This window comes from Haliotis rufescens, unplaced genomic scaffold, assembly GCF_023055435.1.
Source record: "Haliotis rufescens isolate VD_foot unplaced genomic scaffold, xgHalRufe1.0.p SCAF_1, whole genome shotgun sequence".
Lineage (NCBI taxonomy): Eukaryota > Metazoa > Mollusca > Gastropoda > Lepetellida > Haliotidae > Haliotis > Haliotis rufescens.
In genome coordinates, this window is record NW_025963779.1 from 11175425 (window position 1) to 11194000 (window position 18576).

General features: G+C 41.3%; 1 protein-coding gene across 1 annotated transcript; it reads left to right on the top strand.

The window, feature by feature from the left end:
* Positions 1 to 816: 816 nt before the first annotated feature.
* Positions 817 to 13255, top strand: LOC124147635 (protein FAM8A1-like). The gene is made up of 6 exons (XM_046518316.2): positions 817 to 1126; positions 3596 to 3697; positions 4330 to 4450; positions 5816 to 5942; positions 7573 to 7724; positions 8894 to 13255. The coding sequence occupies exons 1-6, from the start codon at positions 829 to 831 to the stop codon at positions 9042 to 9044; spliced, it is 951 nt and encodes a 316-aa protein (XP_046374272.1). The 5' UTR covers positions 817 to 828; the 3' UTR covers positions 9045 to 13255.
* The last annotated feature ends 5321 nt before the right edge of the window (positions 13256 to 18576 follow it).

The window sequence follows — 18576 nt, forward strand, 5'->3', positions numbered from 1 at the left end:
TAGCTGCACTATTTCTGTATGAGGCGTTAAAAAAACAACCTGTATCATTAATGAAACTGAATAGGCTGAAATTTTACAACACAAACGTTGAGAGACAAGTGGAACTGTCTGGGACAACATGCAGGTGGACATAGTTCTGTGGTAGTCGTGCTAGATAATACCGATGCATGAGATTGCTCTAATGCTTAAATTCGGTGACTATACACGCATCAACGAAGTTTCCTCATTCGGACTGAGTTGTCTTTCCTGGATCACTAGCTGTTGGTTTTCACCAGTGATTGACATCATGAGCATCGATCTACGCAACATTGGGATCTGATGACATACATCAACCAATATTTAGCGAGTCTGACAGCCCGATCCTATTAGTTTCCCCTTTCGACAAGCACGTGAAATTCATGGGCTGTGAAGAGCGAATTTAACTCGGATTTTCGTGGGTCCATTATGTTCTTGTATGCCCTAGATATACCGAATTTCGTCCTCAGATATTTTCTGAATCCCGAATTCTCAAAAGTGGTGTAAGCTTTAAAATTGATAGAATTTTATTTGATGATGTAAACTTTAAAGTGTAAATGAGGTCCATGAATATATCATTGCGAGTCAAAGATTCCATTGGTTTTGATGATACGATTGATATTATTCATCATATATTTTCTCCTTATGCTATGCTACATTTGTAAATACATTATTTATGAAGTGATTTTTCCCAGTCCAGCTTGACATTTAAAAAAAATGTTTCTAATGAAATCCTGCCCTTCCTGAGTATCTCGGAGAACGTCACGAGATTGGGATATGCCAAACGAGAGAAAGCGAGATGTCACGGTAAAGATGGCGGACAAGGATCAGGAAATTCGAAGTGGTTATGTATCCCCAACTATATCTCATGCAGACGTCCCTAATGTACAGTTTACAAACCCACAAATGGGTGTAGGCTTTGAAAATCAAACAAATGGAACTGATTTCAACATGAACACGTATAAGAATGCTCGAGAATACGCACAAGCAGTCCGCCAGTGGTTATGGCACTATCATTGCTGGAACTCCATGCACAGTTTCATGTCAATGATGCCACTGTATGCGATGAGTTGTCCTCCACCAGGAGGGATGACAGGTTCGGCAGCAGCAGGTATTTCTACATGTTTATGAGTTGTGGGAAATTTACAATCATGACAACACTGCTGAAGTGCACAAGATACTTAGAGCCAATGTTTATAAAATGGAAGCCAATGTAGAATAGGTTCGCCACTATTTTCATTGAAGAATCCTTGGGCTAAAGATAGAATTGGGGTAACCTACCCTAAACCTAACACAACCCTAAGAATCAAAGAGGCAAACGAGATTGGTGAAGTGATAAAAAATAATATTTCTTGAGCTGTATCTAGTGTTTAATAATACATTTGGGTGGCAAAAGGATTCTATGATTTCCCCATGAAATGTTTGTGTTTATGTACATGATGTATGGTCATGATGATCAGGTTATAAAAATGTTTACAGAAATGACTGATCAGGGCTTGAAATTACTAAGAATAATAATAAAATAAGAAATGGCATGGTTAAATTTTTTGTAAGTGCCACATGGGAATGGTCATAGTCATTTAAAATAAATTTGAATGTACTTGCTTCTTTCTGTATTTTGTCAGAATATCTTTCATATTACATAGGCCGTGCATTTGAATGTAATCACGTCTTTTTGTTTTTTGTCAGATTATCACAAATATTACGTATGTCATGCTTTTCAAATGGACTGCTGTGAAAAACCTAGCAGGCGGCACTATTTGTCAAAATGAAAGTCTGAAAAGTAAAACTCCAATACGTATATTTTTTCTATCCTGCTGCTCTAATTTCTAATAAAGTTACTGTAGACAACGAACAAGGAAAACAAACTATATTGCTTAGTAATAGTGCTATCATATTGAAATTAGAAAATCTATAAGAAGCAAAATTTGAATGCCTACACATCTGACATGTGTGATTGTACAGATGAACAAAAGCCAAAATTATCTCAACATGAATCAACAGGAGACATTCCCAGTAACTGGCCTCTTTCAAAGTACAAATCATGGTTATATGTGAAAGGGATAAAAAATTAATAATTTTCAAAATTTCGAAAGAGTATGGTCAACCAGTTGGAAAACGAAGATTGAAAAATAACAATAAAAAATTTCATTGGTTCAACAGGTTTCAGAACCAGCAACCTTGAAACACATTTATTCCATTAAAATTTTGATCTAATGGATGAGGTGCCTTTTGTTATAATTATTGGGTAATATAGATAACTTCAAAATGGCACACCTGAAAAACAAGTCCAGTGGCCTTGAGCACACCGTTTTTTTGTCTTTTTTGAGCCCTGACTTATATTAGTGTTTTGAAGGCGCTTTAAATTAACTTTGAGCTTTTGGGATTGGATTGAGTTTAACATTGTTTAAATTTAACATTTTATTTTATTTTTGCATTCAATGAAATAATATTCAGCTAAACATATATGCCTCTTCCTCTGTATTTTTGCTGACATTTGCTGCAGACTTAGTGCTGAATATTGGTTTCTAATCAGGACTAACTAAATCTCTGTATTTGTGCTTAATTTGCAGCTCTATAGAGTTTACATTAATACATGAGATGAATTTATTAAACTTGGAGCCAGGTTCAGTGTTAAAATATGTTAGTGAAAGTATCCAATTCCACATAACCATGATAGGTTCTGTTCCTAGGTTTTCTTATGTTTAATATTACTGTTATCATGATTATGTGACTTGGTATTATGTATATTATACCTTTCTGTTTATGGATAATTCAGTGTGCACTTGATACAGTAACCATGGTAATTGAGTATTTCTATGATGTTTATTTATTGCATGAGTTTATCCAGGTGTTTCAGGTAACGAAATATAGAAACCATTTCTACCATGTCTACAGCAAATGTTAGTTAAAAATTCCCAAATTTGATTGTGGAATAATTGATAATTATCACAAATTCTAATCACTGTGATTAGCATGATTAGGTGATAGCCCTGTTGTTTTGTCAGTGCAAAGATTACTTGCATTTTCACATGGTGATATTGATAGTGGTATCAATAAACATGGTCATGATGATAAAGAGAATACATGACATGCATGATACTTCATCATGACTTTATCATGACTTCAATATGTTCAACAGACCGCCTCCATGGTCTAGTGGTAGAGCATCTGCCTGAAGAGCAGAATGTACGGGGTTCGATCCCCGGCCGTGTCATACCAAAAGACATAAAGATATGGTACTTGTTGTTACCCTGTCTGGCGCTGGGGGCGGTCGGGTAGCCTAGTGGTCACGCCGAAGACCGGGTTTGATTCCCGACATGGGTACAATGTGTGAAGCCCATTACTGGTTTCCCCCGCCGTGATATTGCTGGAATATTGCTAAAAGCGGCATAAAACCATACTCACTCACTCACTGTCTGGCACTGAGCATTAAGGGGCTAAAACAAGGACTGGTCGGCTCGAAGTCAGTATTCTGTGTCTGAATAGGGTATTCATTTTAATGAAATGAGATTTATGGTAATCCTTACAAAAACATGATAATACTTAACTTGCTTAAGAAATGATATTCCTGTTTCAGGCCAGTACTCAGTACACAACCATAATAACCTGAGACAAAGAACTGGTCAAACAGTGCCAGCCCAGGCTAGATCCGAGAGGTCAGGAGGACAGAGGCCACAAGGTCTGTATGAGATACAGACAATACTGGTAAACAGTAAACATGGTAGCAGATTTATAGTTATAAAAGATGCATTAGGACTTACAGTTGCTTCATCAGCATTGAAACTTTAAGCAATACACAGACAAACAGATGCATGCGCGTGCACACATGCACAACACACACACAACAACAAAAAACACACACATTAACATATACTAATTGTATACACAAAACATTTTGCAGTACTACAAAATTTTATTTATTTATTCACCTCGTGCAGTTTTGAGACCATTAGGCCGTACTCAGCTTTTATCATCATTTTCAGAAGAATTTAGCATTATTATGTTGACAATTATTAGTTGAGATAAGTAGAGTAAACATGACTGTACTATTCTCTGGCTTCATACCAGTGGCCGAAGTCACAGACCGGCTATGTTAGGACGGTGTAATCATGATATTGGTATAAGAAGTAGAATTCATGAATTAATATAGACACAAACTCTTAAATAGGACGTCATTTTATCATGTTTATGATGATTATAAACTCCTTTCGTGCTAAATCTTGGTCTGTTTAAATGGTGTACTTGTATTTTTGTATTGCTTTAAAACATAAAGAGATGTTGGTGAAAATTATAGACATGTTTCAAATTCAGGGACCGAGTTCGCATTGCCATCATTTTGGAAGAGAGTTGCAGCTGAGCTGATTGACTTCACACTGCTGTTCTACATTAAGCTTGTTGTTACTGTCATTGTGATGAGAGAACTGGGCTATATGTAAGTCTACCTGTGTCATATCATATGCTGTGTACTGTTTTCAGTCCTATAACTTTGTTTAGAAGTTGGATGATAATGAATGTACTCAAAATGCATTTTTGGTAGCAGCAACTTTGCAAGAGACAAATGGCATTGGGACATTTAAATGATTTATCAAATATTTATTGGACATCTCTATGTCATTCCCAAATTTGATCTTCGAGACATTTTAAAATACAGTCAGTGAATATCTTAGATAAGGAACTGATAAGAAACCCTGATTGATGGTCTATGAGACTTAGTATTCGTGTGAAATGCCATCCTGAACGTTTCCTTTTTAAGTGAACCCTACGTAAAGTTAAGGTCGTTCAGTCAAGGTGTTCAATTAGAATGCCTGACTTGCCTGACCAATGAAAATAAAGTGTCATGGAAGTTGGACAATAAGATTTAGAAGCCCACGGCCAAGTACGAAAGACAGCAGTAGACGCATCATGTGTTTCAAAAATAATTTGTAATTACCCCCTTTTCTCAACTCCTTGCTAGATTAGACTTGTTCCCTATCCTAATGCTTCACCTCAGCTAGCCTGCTGTTGTGTAGCATTAGTGAGCATGGGCAAAGGAGGCAGGGGACCAGTCTACTCACTGGAAAAAAATCCCAATTGGCATTCCATCGGTTAATTCCAATAGTTACTTGAATGCTATCAAGTCCAGTGAAGATTTGGGTTAGAATTGATCTTCAGGAACCCATGCTTGTCATAAGAGGAGACTAACAGGATGGAGTGGTCAGGCTCGTTGACTTGGTTGATGCATGTCATTATATCCAATTGCGTGGATAGATGATATCAATCATGATATCAGTCACTGGGTTGTCTGGTCCATATTCGATTATTCTCAAACCACCATGATGTAGCTGGAATATTGCTGAGTGAGGCTTTAAACAACAAATCAAGTCGAGAGTATAGTGTTCACATTTTAAGGTTCCGAGCGATTTAGCAGGGCAAGTTGAAAATCAGGCTGGGCCAGTAGAATTTTAAGTTGGCTTGTCCTTGGGCAATAAAGAAATTTTGGTATTAGAAACCCCCTGATATATATACAAATTATTTCAGTAGTAGGTCATGCTGACCTACGTAAATCATGTAAGCTGTGTCAAGTTTTTGTTGTTACATTGTTTCAAGGAATATGATGTTTATTGCATCTGTTGTATGCGTACGTGGTACAATTGAGAAATCTTTTGACATAACTAATGCTTCAATAGGTCAAACTGACTCTCGATAACGCTCAAGATTGTACTTTTAGCATATACGTCTTTCCTGATCAAGTTCAGACCTTTTGTGTGTTAAGGACTTAATATTAATATTATTCATGATGTTTCATTGTTATTTTCAGGGATGGCAATGTTGATTACAATTTATTTTTCAACCTGGAAGAAATGGATTATGACAAAGCTTTCGCTATCACATCTGAAGTTATCGCCATGGAGATTGTAAATCGACTTCTTATTACCATGTTTGAGGTAAGTTTCTGACCTATGCTTTGTGTTGAATATTGAGTTTGACCATTGTATTAGTTTATTGTTGTCCCCCGCCGCGCAAAAGGGCGAAGCGAGGGATATAGTATTCACGACCGTCCGTACGTCCGTCCGTACGTCCCACCTGTTTGTTGCCGCGATATCTCAAGAACTAAACACTGGATTGTCATCATATTTGGAACTATGGTGTATATACAGACTCCGCAGACACCAGTCGGTTTTGGTGACCTTGACCCCATTTTCAAGGTCACAGCAGGCATATCTGCTTTTGGAGTTGGAAAACGGTGTTGCCGCGATATCTCAAGAACTAATCTCTGGATTGTCTTCCTATTTGGTGCTAGGGTGTATATACGGACTCCGCAGACACCAGTCGGTTTTGGTGACCTTGAGCCCATTTTCAAGGTCACAGCAGGTAAATCTGCTTTTGGAGTTGGAAAATGGTGTTGCCGCGATATCTCAAGAACTAATCGCAGGATTGTCTTCATGTTTGGAACTATGGTGTATATACAGACACCGCAGACACCAGTCGGTTTTGGTGACCTTGATTCCGTTTTCAAGGTCACAGCAGGCAAATCTGCTTTTGGAGTTGGAAAACGGTGTTGCCGCGATATCTCAAGAACTAAACACTGGATTGTCTTCATATTTGGAACTATGGTGTATATACAGACTCCGCAGACACCAGTCGGTTTTGGTGACCTTGACCCCATTTTCAAGGTCGCAGCAGGTAAATCTGCTTTTGGAGTTGGAAAACGGTGTTGCCTCGATATCTCAAGAACTAATCGCAGGAGTGTCTTCATGTTTGGAACTATGGTGTATATACAGACACCGCAGACACCAGTCGGTTTTGGTGACCTTGACCCCATTTTCAAGGTCACAGCAGGCAAATCTGCTTTTGGAGTTAGAAAACGGTGTTGCCGCGATATCTCAAGAACTAATCGCTGGATTGTCTTCATATTTGGTATTTTGGTGTATATACAGGCGGGGGACATTTCGTCACTTCTGTGACAAATACTTGTTATAGGATGGGTTTGTAAAATGGGGTTCTTTTGTCACGAGAGTGCTTACAAGTGTTTAGTTAATCAAAGTCATTGTGCCCTTGATTATTTATCATAGATAGATCAGCAATGGCTCTAGACCTGCTCAGACATCAATATTCATCCCTAAGTCCCTAAGGGCAGATATCAGTGAAAATTCCCAAATTGGAACTATAAATTTCCCAATTCATGCTATGTTAGTGATAACTAAGGTTATGGCTAAGTTTGTTTAGCAGCCAATTTGAGAAATTAACCATTTTTTCCCCCAGGCTGCCTGCCAAGGGCACTTAGTTCGGAATACTGGATACATCCCTGTCTGTGTTACCATGGTTACCATGGTCGTCAGCAGGAATATTCTTCAAACTGATTTCTGGGTTTATTTGACATTAGGATGAATGTATTCAATCTGTAGTTTGAGAATTGATGTTTGTTTCAGAAGAAATATACATGCTAATACTATTAAATGTATAATGAGGTTTCAGGTGAAGCTGACGAAGTATGCGAATAAAGTTTAAACCACCCTTATTGCTACTGCTGGTAGTGTGTAACCATGGTAACCAAAATTAATTTTTACATTTCAGACATTATGTTTACGTCAAGGTATTGGAACAATCGGTGGTTCAACACCTGGCAAGAGGCTTCTGGGATTGAAAGTCGTTTCGTGTAGTGACATCATCGATGTGGGACATAACCGAATTCTTGTCTATCCTGCACAGAACATTGGCTGGGGAAGGTAAGTTGTCAGGTGAACAGGGGATTGAGTGCTGACCGGGGCATAATGCAACACTCACTTAATCAGTGAATGAGTACGCTACTACAAACAACAGCTGGGCTGACGGGTATTCTGGGCAATATTTTGGATGATTTTAGACCTGCTTATTGGTCAGAATAGATAAATTCTTTGATGAATTATCAAAGTTATTGCAATCGTCTCTGCAACCAAAACATACAATTCTACAACACATATTTTGGTGATTCATACTTTACTGAAACTCAGAGAACTACAGCTTATTACTAATAGAGGATGTACACACTACGTTCCTCCAGACCCGTGAAGATCCGGGGTAGAGTAGATCTTCAGCAACCCATGCTTGCCATAATTAGCGACTGCTTGTTGTAAGAGGCGACTAACAGGATCAGGTAGTTAGACTCACTGACTTGGTTGATGTATGTCATCGTATCCCAGTTGTGTGGATCGATGCTCATGATGTCAATCACTGGATTGTCTGGTCCAGACTCGATTATTTACAGACTGCCATCATATAGCTGGAATATTGCTAAGTGCGGCGTTAAACAACAAGCAAACAAGCAAAATGTTCCTCCATGTCCCAGGATTACATTTTGCAGTGTTGATATTTGTAACCAACAAATACAGCTATAGCCTAAGTCCTGTGGGAAGGACACCAGGAAGACAAACCAATGAGTTCTCAGATTACATCACTCAAACAGCAGTATTTCCCCTGCACAGGGTACCATTCTTGCAGCCATATACTCCTAGATTCAAGCACGGAGTTGAGCCATTTCACCGCCTTAAATTACGAATGGCCTCGTTTCATTACACCACTACAAATACACTCGTTATTACTCGTCGCTTGTCAGTTTCATGTGTTCCAGGAACATAGTGTAAAGAAACATGAAGAAATCACAATGATAGTTTATTGAAATGTGTAATTGTATTTTGGTTTTGACTTGAAGTCTAACTGTAAATGTGTCAGTTCCTGTGTCTGTGTTGAATACCATTCCTACATCTCCAAGCAGTCTGTCACATTCAGATCCCTTCCTGACTCTGAAGAATTTACCTTTTACAAATCAAGTTGTATACTATAAAATAATGTCTAGTAGCCACACTGAGAATGAATAATTTATCTGCCGAAGTCTAACATCATCATGTTTGCTTTTCAGTGCCCTTGTGAGATCAGTGATCAAGAATTTTACGATAGCCTTCTTCTTCCCAGCATGCCTCACGGTATTTTTCTTCAAGTACAGTCGCGCTGCCTATGATGTTCTTGCCAGCACAGTGGTCGTCCAAGCAGGGGAGGAAGACAACATGTAGAGGACGGCTGTGACCGACACCGATTGTGATATACTGGTTCTCATCTCTGTGTAGCTGGACTTACTAAGGGATTGTTCTAAGCAGATCGTGATATTAAGTAAACATTGGACTGCCACAGAGAAATTAAGATAATTAGTTCAGTATGTTGATTCTGTAAAATTATGATTATGTTATTTAATGTGATGACTATGTCATTAAGAGATAAATGGTGTGGTTTTGATGACATAGATTTTGACGTTAAGTTTCGTCAGGCAGAAATAATATTTTTATGTGTATATTTTCCAGAACGTCTTATGCTTATATTCCAGTTTTATAGAATTTTCCTATATGAAATATTCTATAGTAATACGTTACCACTTGTTATACCGAGGCTGTTGTCTCCCACAACTGCTCTTATAGCGAAATCTACCACAGAGATCTCAATTACCTCATGCAGTACGTGCGTAGCCACCTCAGCTGCCATGTGACACCCTTCACTCTTGTCTCTAGCGAGAGAGCAAGTGCTCAGGGGACGGTCGGGCGGGCATCAGCCAAAGTGGTAACGAATTACTATAGAATATTCCGAATAGGAAAATTCTACAAATTACATTAAGTAATACGTTACCACTTGTTATACCGAGGCTGATTACCATAGTAGGTGGTGGCGAGCACCTAACTGCTCGTGTCTCTTCCGACCAGCGGAAGTAAACAACTAGGCGGAAGCACTCAATGCGCATGCTCCCAGCTTGGCGTTACCCTATAGGGATACCAAAGCACTGTCAAGCGCATACTGTAAGGCTCAATCATCTTTGCTAAACGATTGGTGACTCCAAACGGCCCCACTGGATAGGTATTTCATCGCCTCACTGGATAGGTATTTCATCGCCGCAGCGGAAGAGAACACAGTATCCGTGTGAGCTAAATCTTAGATCAGGTTAAACAGTCAGAGAGAGGGAAATTAATTTCATTCGGACTGTATATCCCAAGAGCAAGCCTACTTCAAGTATGCATTAGGCGCGTGACCTAATTCCAATATTTGTAAGCATGCATTACAAGGTTGGAATACATGACAGACAATTAAATACATAATTGTCAAAATACAAATAAGGACAAAACACACAAAAAGCCGCCCTCAGCTGTGGTGTGAGTGCGCTGGTTTGCGGGACCCCCACTCCTGTACCCACGGCGGTGGGAACATTGGAGTCGACCCAGATTGACCACCGTGCAAGGTCTGACGCCTGAGGATTTCGGAATTACGCTGGGCACACCCCTTAGATGACCGCTTGCGCCGCGATGAGCGGCCTAAGACGGTGCACACCCTTCACGTCTTCATCAGAAACCTTTCTGAGGTAATGATTGGCAAAAACCGAGTCAGAACGCCAGTAACAACCTCGCAATATTCTGTGAACAGAGATATTGGAGTGTAGGGCAAATGTTGCCGCTAGCGCCCTGATCTCGTGCAGGTTTGACCCCACATCCAGTATCCCAGGGGGTGGTAGACAGCGAGACATCCATGTCCGACATTGGTTGGAAGAGAAACAGGAACGCTTCAGAGCAGTCAAGGTACACGACAAGAGTGAAGGGTGTCACATGGCAGCTGAGGTGGCTATGCACGTGCTTCATGAGGTAATTGAGATCTCTGTGGTAGATTTCGCTATAAGAGCAGTTGTGGGAGACAACAGCCTTGGTATAACAAGTGGTAACGTATTACTTAATGTAATTTACGTAGCCTTGGTTATGTTACAGACACTCAGAACCTTGAAGTTGTTGGATTTAGCAATGTTACAAAATCTGGTTAATTGAGCATGTTGAGATAATCAGAAACCAACAATTGTTTCAAAAAGGAATATTTTGGACAGTTTGCATATACCATTGTGATGATCTAAACTCAGATACTATTCAATCACTGATAATAATCCGGAGGAAACAAGGACTGATCATGCTTATTGGGCAGAGATTCATGTTTTTAGTCTATATTTGATAATGTCCCAGAAGCTGTTGTTGTGATTAAGAAATCAGGATGGACACATTGCCAATGAACTTACATAGAAGGCAATAAGAGTTCTCACGTTTTCTGTGTACCAATTGACCCAATAGACATTACATTCATGTTTGGTGTACCAGATAATGAGGAACGACCAGTGACTAGCCATGTTTACTGGAGGACGGTGGAGTATGATTGCATGCAATGGGAAGATAACCGGGGACATTGAATTGCTTTTGTACGTGGCACTGTGATAGCCGATAATGACCCCCGGGGCACGGGTGGCCAAAGATGCTGCGATTTGCTGTGCATAGTTGCGTCCCCTGGCTACGCCAGAAACCTATGATTGTGGGTTCGCCCCGATTATGTTTCTAGGTTTGTCAGCACCATACCCGTCCTTGTGGATTTCACCTAGTGGTTAACGTCTGAGACCTGCATCACTTCAGGCTATCCTCCCACATTAAGTTGATACGCTGTGATATAACTGCGATAGTGTTAAAAGAGGCATTAAACCAACTCAGTCACTCACTCACTCACTCACACTCATCACTTAACAAAAATCATGACATGACAATAGAAATGGAGATCTGCATAGGCTGTTGATTACAGCAGCACAGATGGAAGGTTTGCTTGTGGGCCAGTCCACCTGGCATGTTGTGCACTGTGACACACCCACCGCAGAACCCTGTTCAATGAAAATGGATTCACCATGATACTGTAACAAACTGTCTTTAATGTTATTTTAGCAGTAGAGCAAATCATATTCATACTGTATTTGTAAGTAGCTTCCTGTCTATGTAAGCATGGTAAATACTAATCATGTTTTGGTCTAACTATTGTCTTGCAATGATTGTAGTAGTAAAGGCTATGATCCATTTCGACAGTATTTTGTGTTCCAGTGTAGAAAGTGGTAATACTTTTGTGCTAAAATGTTCTGAATCCTAGCCCTACCTTATCTCTTGTAAATATTAGATGTTAGTAATTCTTTCAAGTACCCTACCTCTATTACATCATAGTCTTATATTCCTGTTTCGGCTGAGAATCTCACCATACATTACTTAAATTGTTAACAGACATCCTCTTCACTGCCAACATATGTGATAGTTGTGAGGGAAACCCTATCTATCCTTCACAGCAAATGCATGTGCTCAGTAGATCTTAATGTTATTTGATTTTTTTTATTAGATGAACTTACTAGACTTTATGAAATTTACAAGGCTTGGGTTAGACCACTTTTTAATCAAGAACTAAATTTTGCACATTACCAATCTTGCTCAGAGAAAGCTGTCCAGAAATGGCAACATGAATCACCCAACAGTAAAGGAACATTGTAACTTGTTTCATATTTTCTGTTTTACCATGTGCTCTTTTAAGAACAAAACCACCTGACTGATTCCCCCTTGCTTAATAAATGTGAACAGCAACTTGTTACATTGTGGGAATCAAAATATTTATTTATTTTGTGACAATGTGAAATAGCCTTATTGTACTACGCAAGTGTGACTCATTCGTCAACATTAGACATTGGACCTCTCCAACCCAGTAAGTAGACCGTGGGGTAAGACACTCTAAAATGAGTTCAGGCTATAGTCATGATTAAAAGATCAACATGGTAATATGTTATGAATAATTAAATTTAGTTACTTGCTTGGCAAAGGCAGGGCTTAAAATGGTAAGTATTGGTATTGTTTGTTTGTTGTTTAACGCCGCACTCGGCAATATTCCAGCTATATGATGGCGGTCTGAAAATAATTGAGTCTTGACCAGACAATCTGGAGGTTGATATCATGAGCAGCGATCCATGCAATTGGGATACGATGACATGCATCAACCAAGTCAGCGAGCCTGACCATCCGATCCCGTTAGTCGCCTTTTACGACAAGCAAAGGCGCCTGTTGGTATTGTAGGTAGTTGAGGCAATGTCAGACACTGACAGGCTGACTCTATTTTCAAAAGTTTGACCTTGCCTCCTAAAATATTGGATTATCATGACCCCTTTCTGTTTGCAAGGGGGTGGCAGGTGTCTAAAGCATAAAATGATATCAGTAATAGATGCCAGCATACTTGCCTTGTGGTACAGGTGACATCAAAGTCTCGTGTTGTCTGAATTCACTCAATGACTTTGCAAGTAGACCCGTGAAGATCCGGGGTAGAATAGGTCTTCAGCAAACCATGCTTGCCGTAAAAGGCGACTATGCTTGTCATAAGAGGCGACTAATTGGATCGGGTGGTCAGGCTCGCTGACTTGGTTGATACATGTCATCGTATCCCAATTGCATGGTTGGTTGGTTGGTTTGTTGTTTAACGCCGCACTTAGCAATATTCCAGCTATATGACGGTGGTCTGTAATTTATCGAGTCTAGACCAGACAATCCTGTGATTAATATCGATCCACGCAATTGGGATTGATGACATGCATCAACCAAGTCAGTGAGGCTGACCACCCGATCCCGTTAGTCGCCTCCTACGACAAGCATAGTCGCCTTTTACGGCAAGCATGGTTTGCTGAAGACCTTCAAGGGTCCCCAATTGCATGGATCGATGCTCATGATGTCAATCACTGGATTGTCTGGTCCAGACTTGATTATTTACAGACCGCCGTCATATAGCTGGAATATTGCTGAGTGCGGCCTTAAACAACAAACAAACAAACTTTGCCAGTACTGATGCAATTAGGAATTTCATAAGGGTATTTTCAACACAAACTGTGCCAGATATGCTGGTTACTTGTTTGAGAGCGAACTTTGCTTAAGGAGAGGTGGTCGTGCACGGGGGTTTACAGATTAAAGCCTGAGAGCTAAGACACCTTAGCCCTAAAGTTGTTTGAATCCTCTGTGTTGGTAAACATGTTGTAGATGTGGTTCATACGTATTGTCAGTAGAAGAATGTGTGTTACCCTCAACCAAACCAATGAACGAGTGAGTATGGTTTTATGCTTTTAGCAATATTCCAGCAATATCACTGCGGGGGACACCAGAGATGGACTTCACACATTGTACCCATGTGGGGAATCAAACCCAGGTCTTCAGCGTGACGAGGGAACGCTTTAACCACTGCCCCCACAACCAAAGATGTTGCCGTGGTTATATCATCGCAGCGTTTTCAGGGTATTTGCTGTATCTCAGACAAAGACTGATATTCTTGACTTTGATATCACTGTTCATTCGTGCATCACTGGAGGCAATTCCCAGGAACATTTGTTGTTGTAACTGGAGGGGGGGGGGCAATCTCATCTAAATCAGTTACTCTGATTAAATGCCTCTATTCATCAAGATCTCATCACTATAGGTCATGTAAGGTGAACTTTCTAATCTATCCGTGTTTAGGCTTCTAAACTCTCGGTACAAGCAAGCAGATCATACGGAGCAGCAACTCTGATATAAACAGGTAGCTCTGAATGGAGATTAATAAAGAATGTACTATATACATTGTAAATACGTGTATACACCCTGTCGTTTCTTTGCACCATGGCATCTACACCAAATAGTGTTATCAAAGCTACATTTGTGAAACAATTTTTTTCACTTATTGACATTTCCAAATCAAGGTGATAAAGGAGAGATTCCAAGTTATTTTGGAAAACTGACATCTGATTGGGTCAAGAACCTACACATCGTTTATTTGGATTGGGCGGTTACAGTTTATTCAGTGTTAACCTGCCTTGACTCCTTTAGGAAGGGCTTGAAAGAGACGGAATCCAAGCAAAAGATCGTATTTGAATGAGATCGACTACAGTAGGCTCATCATGCATATACTTGACAAATGAGTTTCCGATTCATGCTGTCAGGATGTGATACAGCTTGTCACTTTATCACTTTGTGCATTTGGTCAAGAAGGTATTATTTCATTTGATGATTTTCTATGTTTGTGGCCATTACTATCTCCAGTGTTTCAGTGTATGGATTCAAGTTTGCAGCCACATGTACTAACGTGTGATATTTAACCATGTGTTACACTGTTGCTTGATATATACACCTGTACAAAGGTTAAGCACCATTCCTTCTGTATCGTCATGTATTTTTTGGTTATATCTATGTGATCTGATTTGATAAAGATACCACCAGACCCTGGTAAAATGTTGGTAAACAAGAACACTGTATGTTTCTACAAAAGCTGTATTCCTATGTGAGTATGTCACTTTGTTATCAAAAACAAATGTGCTTCATGAGAAACCTGATGCAATGGCTATTTTATTTGAAATCATCTAGTTTTTGCCAAACAGCACTTTAATACTTGGATATCGTTTCATTTGGTAAATATACACCTGAAAATGATCAAGTCAGTGATACCCACTGCCTCAATTATAGCAGCATTTCATTAATATATAACGGAACACACATACGTTGTTTGAATAGCATGATTGCAAAATGGTCCATCTTTAATTCTTGGTATTATTAACATGTATCCTGTTTACCATTGTTTCTTTATCATGTGTCCATTATTCTTTTAGAGTATATATAATTTGTGAGCTTGGCAGACAGAAGTTGACTAAATGTGTAAATATGTTGCAAACTTACAAAGTGGGATGTGGAAATTTCTCTTATCCAAATCACATATTTCTTGATGTTAAAGTTTCCGTTGAGTATCTCCATGTTTAACATTTAACACTCATATCTTCTATAGTCAACATGTTATCTACGTCTGAAACTATGACATTCATACTAGAGGCCGTTATCTGCCAACTCACCTTGTATTTATTATACTACAGAACACAACAAACTTTCATCCAACTTTTCTTCTCATTAAGTATAATAATGTGTGTGATTATTGCTTAGGACCGCAAATTCAGTTGTATAAACTAGGATTTGTCCGAGACATAACCACATCTGTCGTCTTCAAGCGCAGTGATATACCTTCACCATCAATGGCTGAAAGGTTCTACAGACACCATTATGTCAAATCCTTATTTTATTGATTTTTACACAAGGCATCTAGTCACTTCTATACAATCAACACTGAACTGTTCAATGTTGAATAATTGAAGAAATATTCAGAATGTACTTTGTCATGTCTGTAGTTTGAAGGGTTGCCACAGCACTGTTTATATGTCTTATTTGTCATTGCAATGTTGAGGTGTCCTGATGCTTAGGTGAAATAGGTAGGATGTCCTGAACTTGTGATACAATATCGTGAAGCTGTCCTGCCAATGCATCATCATTCATGAACAAGGTTATTTATAGCAATTATGAGTTGTGTTTTCCTTCATGAGAAGCTGCCACTAGTCTCCCTTTTCTACCCTTGCCGAACTAGGTGGGTATTATGGAGTTACATTTTGGCTGGACTAACGAGTCTATGCATAGTCCAATCAAATTCACGCACCAAAATCGAAATCCGGTTCGTAAAGTGTCATGCAGATTTCGGTCGACTGCAGGATTTGCAAAGCATGTGCACCGCTAACTCGTCAACAGATAGTTTCTAAATCTTTTCATGCTTTTAATCAAGGTGCACACTTGATTTGATGCACTTCGCGAGGTAAGACTCGTTTTATCACAATATAGATCTTGATTATCAATCAGATCGTCTTGACTGATTGTTCAATAGGAGAGGCATAGAAAGGACATAACTCGTAAAAGCCACTGGTCGCTAAAAGCCACTGGTCGCTGGCGCTACGATCGAGCCCAAGAATTCCAGCCTAGTTCGGCAAGGGTGGAAACTGGACTTTTATGTCAGTTAACTCTCTTGCCTCGGGAAGATGATTGTACCCATGTCAGGAATCGAACCCGGGTCTTCGGCGTGATGAGCGAACGCTTTAACCACTAGGCTACCCCACTGCCCGAAATTTGCTGTAGGGGTATTGATTAGAAATGTCCTTTTCAGTTACGTGGACAGGTTTACAATGCTCTACAAATCTCTAACATTGCCATATGAAGATTATCTTAGATGGCAGCTTCAATTCCTGATGTTGAGTCATTAATATATGGCAGTTTGCAAATAATCGAATCTGGACCAGACAAACCCACATCAATATGAATCACTGACTATGTGCACACATGGATAGGGGCACTGGGACATGGACCACAGCTGTGCACACATGGATAGGGGCACTGGGACACGGACCACAGCTGTGCACACATGGATAGGGCCACTGGGACTCCGACCACAGCTGTGCACACATGGATAGGGGCACTGGGACACGGACCACAGCTGTGCACACATGGATAGGGGCACTGGGACTCCGACCACAGCTGTGCACACATGGATAGGGGCACTGGGACACGGACCACAGCTGTGCACACATGGATGGGGGCACTGGGACACGGACCACAGCTGTGCACACATGGATAGGGGCACTGGGACACGGACCACAGCTGTGCACACATGGATGGGGGCACTGGGACACGGACCACAGCTGTGCACACATGGATAGGGGCACTGGGACACGGACCACAGCTGTGCACACATGGATGGGGGCACTGGGACACGGACCACAGCTGTGCACACATGGATAGGGGCACTGGGACACGGACCACAGCTGTGCACACATGGATAGGGGCACTGGGACACGGACCACAGCTGTGCACACATGGATGGGGGCACTGGGACACGGACCACAGCTGTGCACACATGGATAGGGGCACTGGGACACGGACCACAGCTGTGCACACATGGATAGGGGCACTGGGACTCCGACCACAGCTGTGCACACATGGATAGGGGCACAGGGACACGGACCACAGCTGTGCACACATGGATAGGGGCACTGGGACACGGACCACAGCTGTGCACACATGGATAGGGGCACTGGGACACGGACCACAGCTGTGCACACATGGATGGGGGCACTGGGACACGGACCACAGCTGTGCACACATGGATAGGGGCACTGGGACACGGACCACAGCTGTGCACACATGGATAGGGGCACTGGGACTCCGACCACAGCTGTGCACACATGGATAGGGGCACAGGGACTCGGACCACAGCTGTGCACACATGGATAGGGGCACAGGGACTCGGACCACAGCTGTGCACACATGGATAGGGGCACTGGGACACGGACCACAGCTGTGCACACATGGATAGGGGCACTGGGACACGGACCACAGCTGGGCACACATGGATAGGGGCACTGGGACACGGACCACAGCTGTGCACATGTGGATAGGGGCACTGGGACACGGACCACAGCTGTGCACATGTGGATAGGGGCACTGGGACACGGACCACAGCTGTGCACATGTGGATAGGGGCACTGGGACACGGACCACAGCTGTGCACATGTGGATAGGGGCACTGGGACACGGACCACAGCTGTGCACATGTGGATAGGGGCACTGGGACACGGACCACAGCTGTGCACATGTGGATAGGGGCACTGGGACATGGACCACAGCTGTGCACATGTGGATAGGGGCACTGGGACATGGACCACAGCTGTGCACATGTGGATAGGGGCACTGGGACACGGACCACAGCTGTGCACATGTGGATAGGGGCACTGGGACATGGACCACAGCTGTGCACATGTGGATAGGGGCACTGGGACACGGACCACAGCTGTGCACACATGGATGGGGGCACTGGGACACGGACCACAGCTGTGCACACATGGATAGGGGCACTGGGACA